The sequence below is a fragment of the Stegastes partitus genome, unplaced genomic scaffold (assembly GCF_000690725.1).
Source record: "Stegastes partitus isolate 25-593 unplaced genomic scaffold, Stegastes_partitus-1.0.2 Scaffold667, whole genome shotgun sequence".
NCBI classification, from domain to species: Eukaryota; Metazoa; Chordata; class Actinopteri; family Pomacentridae; genus Stegastes; species Stegastes partitus.
Window position 1 is genome coordinate 1,016 of NW_007578398.1, and position 5,287 is coordinate 6,302.

At 43.7% G+C, this 5,287-nt stretch overlaps 1 protein-coding gene across 1 annotated transcript in view; it reads right to left on the minus strand.

The window, feature by feature from the left end:
• Positions 1-463: 463 nt before the first annotated feature.
• chrna2b (cholinergic receptor, nicotinic, alpha 2b (neuronal)) overlaps positions 464-5,287 on the minus strand; it is a gene marked incomplete at its 3' end in the record, with an annotated part of 9,563 nt that continues 4,739 nt past the window's right edge. The window contains exons 2-6 of the mRNA XM_008290347.1: positions 4,716-4,867; positions 4,210-4,254; positions 3,926-4,035; positions 813-1,631; positions 464-533 (exon numbers count right to left, since the gene is read on the minus strand). Coding sequence (XP_008288569.1) covers positions 464-533; positions 813-1,631; positions 3,926-4,035; positions 4,210-4,254; positions 4,716-4,867 — 1,196 coding nt within the window. The remainder of the gene's footprint in view (positions 534-812; positions 1,632-3,925; positions 4,036-4,209; positions 4,255-4,715; positions 4,868-5,287) is intronic.

Below are 5,287 nucleotides of genomic sequence, written 5' to 3' on the forward strand. Positions count from 1 at the left end.
TTTACTTCATCAGTAAGTGATTATAGACATATATGAATAACTGGGTTGCACGGTGTCTCAGTGGTTAGCACCGTCGCCTCGCAGCTAGAAGGTCGCCAGTTTGCGATCCGGTGAGGACATCCGGGATCTTTCTGCATGTTCTCCCCGTGCAGCGTGGGTTCTCTCCGGGTTCTCCGGCTTCCTCCCACAGTCCAGAAACATGCTGAGGTTAATTGGTGATTGTAAATTGTCCGTAGGTGTGAATGTGAGTGTGCTTGGTTGTCTGTCTCTAAGTGTAGCCCTGTGATAAACTGGTTACCTGTCCAGGTGAACCTGCCTTCACCCTGAGTCAGCTGGGATAGACTCCAGCCCCCCACGACCCTAGTGAGGATTAAGCGGTGTATAGATGATGGATGGATGGGATGTTTGATGTGTGATTGACTTCCTGCTGTTACAGAAGATGTTTTATTTTGTTGATACTCACACTGAAGTCAGCATCCTCGGCCCTCAGGTGGTCTGCGATGTAGTGCACCCCTTCCAGCGCACGTATCACACTGGGCGACAGCAGGAATGTGGACTGCGACACTGTATTGTCAACTTTAGCCGTCCGCTGAGTGGAATTAGCTCTGGCTCCGGTTAACTGTCTGGTCATCCCTGTGGTCCCGTCCTGTCGGTTCTGGCTGTTCTGAGGAGTTTTCTGCTGAGGCGGAGGAGTCGACCCCGGAGGTCTGGGCGACGGCGGGCGGAAGGAGAAGTAGGACGTCAGCGTTCCCAGCTCCAAGTCCTCGTAGCAGCTTCTCTCGGGGTCGTCCAGCGTGGTCCCGTCTCTCAACCAGGTCGCCGAGGTGCTGAGGCAGTTGCCAGACTTGTAGCCGACGAGCCGGGCGTGCCGCCGCTCCGCCGCTGCCTCCTGCTGGAGCAGCAACAGCCTGCGACGGCGGCCATCTGGCGCGGGCCGTCGCATGAACAGCCAGCGTGGGATCAAGTCCAGGAACACAGAGTGGACCCAGCGGGGCATCTTGTGAGTGCTGGGAGAGCGGTGGTGCACGTTGAGCACGAACACGGTGATGACGATGGACAGAGTGACAAAGATCATGGTGAAGAGGAGATACTCGCCGATGAGCGGGATGACGAGCGACGTGGAGGGTATGATCTCGGTGATGAGCAGGAGGAAGACGGTGAGCGACAGCAGCACGGAGATGCACAGGGTGATCTTCTCGCCGCAGTCTGAGGGCAGGTAGAAAACCAGAACGGTGAGGCAGGAGATGAGCAGACAGGGGATGATGAGGTTGATGGTGTAGAACAGGGGGAGCCTGCGGATGATGAAGAAGTAGGTGATGTCCGGGTAGATCTCGTGGCAGCAGTCGTACTTCTTGGTGTTGTACGTTCCCACGGCGTTGATGATGGCCCACTCCCCGCTCTCCCAGTAGTTGTTGAGGTCCACCGTGTTCTCGATGCGCTCCAGGTCGATCTTGGCCTTGTCGTAGGTCCAGGAGCCAAATTTCATCTTACAGTTCTGTTGATCGAAGGGGAAGAAGGTGACGTCGATGCTGCAGGAGCTCTTGTAGATGGCGGGCGGGACCCAGCGGATTTTGCCCGTGTAGAAGAGGTGAGCTTTGGTCATGTGGGTCACGGCGAATTCACCGTCAGCGCTGCAGAAGAAGAAGAAGAGTGATGGAGACATATACGATATAAGACCTCAGCTTTAACGAGTGTCTTTAAAGGCAAATAAGCAATCACACCCTGAATAGAGGAAGGTTTTACTCCACCTTTAGCTGAGGAAGATTTTCATTTCGGAAACCATGAAGTGAAAAAGTGTTTCCTAATAATAACCACTGATGGATATCTCATTTCTCTTTATCACGTTAGCAGCGATAATAGCTTCTGCAGGAGATGAGTCCTTATCATCTCATCGGCCTCACCTCTTTTTAATTCAGCTTACCGATTGTGATTACACGGCGTCGACGGAGCAGAACTCAATCATCAACCTGCTCCGTTTAATCTCCGTTAAGGCGACTGAGTGAAGGGAGAGGTTTCTATTAAACTGTGGATTTTTATAATTGATTTCATGCTGAAGCGCTGCACGTGTGAAGGTCGTCTTCGTTTTGACATAAATAAACGACACCCACAGTGCAAATAAAGCTAAAGGAGGTGTTTCACAGAGCCTGCAGTCTGACTCAGGACTTTAAATGTAGTTTAAGTTGGTGTAAAAAACACCAGTACAAAGGAGCAGACTGTGTATTCTGATCGTCCACTAGATGGCACCACCTTCATATGCTTCACCATCCAGTCAGCAGGCCTCAGTTTGAACACATCTATCAGAGAATAATGAGTCCAGCTGTTGAACAGTTGTAGATATTTGTGTCTAGATCTGTCATAAGAGTCCACTGTAGTGCTTATCCACAGGTTTTAGGAAAGTCCTTATAGTTTATACCAACACTGCAGCACAGCAGACGTGCATGTAGGTTACCTGTTACCTCACATAACCTGCAGTCTTTGCTTCAACTCTTTGTTTTGTTGGTCTGGATGTGTCAGCATTTAAATCAGTAAAACACCTTTAAATGAACACATTCACTGACCTGAAGGCTGCTGAGGTCGGAAGTCAAACAACACATTATATTAAGACGCTGCATTTATCACACGTGGGAGGAAAAGTTCCTAAAAGTAACCTCTCTGTTCGTTCACTAACTCTAAATGTGTTCAGTTTTTTAATTTACACCACAGCTGAATGAATACAGACAGAATTTCTAGTCGTGGTGCCTGAAAGTTTTGCTGCAGCAGCATTTTAAACGATCTCATCACTTGAATAATACATTCGTCTGATCTTGTTCTTTCTGCAGAAACAGATTGTGAAAGTTTTGGACTGTTTGGGGGGAAACTCGTGGAGTAGTTTATGTGACTTATTTGTTTTTGAATGTCAGGATGTGGCTGCTCTGGGGGGCTGCATGCATTTCTTTTAGCAGGATAAGCGGAGAGGATAATTGGCTCGCCAGACGATGGTGTTGTGTGACTTCAGTGACATGTCAGAAGGGTTTATTCTAATTTACATTCAAAGTTTTCAGGATAGAAAATCCCACTTTTCCTATTTCAGCACAGAGAGACCTTGTGTACAGTGAGCAGAACAAAGCTGATGCTGTCTGACATGCAGAGACAGAGATCTTAAGATGTATTCAGGCGAGCAAGATCACAAATAAATAAGAATAAAAAAAAAAAAAATTGTAACCTAAATTTAAAGAAAAAAAAAGGCTAAAACAAAAGTTAGTTTAATCTTTAATAATTGACCACAGCTGTATTTAAATCAGCAAAAATTATTATTATTATTACATTGAAGATATCTGACATTATACAGAAGCAAAAATTATGTATATTAAGGACTAAATAATGGTAGATAGTTTTTTTAACTGTATTTTTTACAAATTTGTTTATTTGCAAGATTTGTCTATAAAAATAGTCATTTTAATAAATTTAATGCCAAATATATTTATTTTATTGATATGTGCGATGATATTTTCACTGTTTTGATAGTTTATGGCTGGTATAGTATCCTATTGCTTTGTTTTGTTTGTTTGTTTGTTTGTTTTTTATTCTGGTAATCCTGCTGCTAGATTTTTTACACATATTTTTACAGGATTGTTATATTTTTTTCAATTTTTTTGTAAAAGAAAATCGAATAATTCCTGCGCTAGAGGTAGAAAAAATATCATTCTACATTTTTTATTATTTTATTTATTTTGCTCTTTACAGGGTTGAAATAAATGTATTATCTCAGTGAAGGCTTAATGGAGACGATTAAACTGTGAATATTTACCGGTTGTATGATGCTGTTTGGGCAAATCCAACAGGTCAGCTTGAACTCAGTGATTAATTAGTTAGTCAAGAGAATAACGGGCAGAATAAATTCCTCGTTCCTTTTGTTACTGGTGTGTTACCTTCATCTCACTCTTACTTGTTATAGAGGACGATGTCTGGGACCCAGATGAGCTCCGACGGCACTCTGATGGACGTCACGTTGTCGTAGTCAGACGGTCTCCAGCGAAGCTTGTAGTCGTTCCACTCCTGAGAGACGCAAACAACACAGATGATTTCTGGGAGCTCTGATCATTTATTCATTCATCACACAAAGTGAAAAACTTCCAATGAGGTTGCTTTTTGTGTATTCTAAACATCTCAGTCCCCTCTCGTAAAGACGACTCTTAATAATAAATCAATCCTGACACAAACGCTTCTAACCTGTTTAAGCCACACGTTGGTTGTCATCATCTGGTTCTTCTCATCCTGTCAGGCAGAGAGAGGCAGAGACGGTGATGGAGAGAGAGTTAAAGCTGTCAGCTGTGGATTCAGGACGGAGGAATATGTGTGTGAGACTCTGTTGGAGGTTTGTCAAAGCGAACCCAGATATAGCTTTCAGCAACTTTACTTCAATAACTTGGTGAATGTGGAGTTTTCTGCAGCACTTCTTGCAGTGACGCGGCAGAGGGGAGATATTTTAGATTTAGAAAGATTGTTGTTGCTGCTGCTGTCTGTAAAGATGCACCAAAAAAAACTCAATGACCTTGAAACTTGTGAGTTTGATCACTAAAAATCCACAACAGTTAAAATAAACAAACAAAGCAGACAAAAACAACCCTCATGTCTGCTACTAAAACATTCAGCATGTGAAATATTGAGAATCAAAGCTTTGATTTAGTTTAAATCAGCCCTCAAACATCAGACATCAGCTTCTAACGAAGACCCACCACGTCGATGAGCTGCGCTATGGACAGCCCAAACTTGACAATGACCACGTCGGAGATGTTCGGCACGGGTCTGGACCACTTGTTGTAACCCGCAAACAGCGTCTTGAAGAGCTCGTCCTCGGCGTGGGAGTGGGTCTTCTCATGACAAAGAACTGTGGAGAAAATTACTGCTTTTAATCTCAACAGTAACATTAGAGACATGGCAGACAGACTCAGTAAGTGGGGTAACTGGATGTATAAATTGGTCACATTTATATTCACGATCTTTTTTCTTAAATGATTAAATATGCAGTTATTAAACTCATTACACATTTATCGAAACCATCTCTCAGGATCTGCAATATGGAATTTTTTAACATTTAAATGAGCTCGTATGACACCGGCGACACCAAACTGGCTGGTGTTCATTTGGAGTGTTTTAAGCTTTTAATATTTGGCTGTAAATGACAGAAACAGACGTGAATCAGTGACGTCTGCGTCATCGGTAACAGAAAATAAAGTTATTCAATTAAAACATCAGCACCGGCTCAGAATAAGGTTTAAAAGAAGGTTAAAGGTTCGTTTGAAAATGT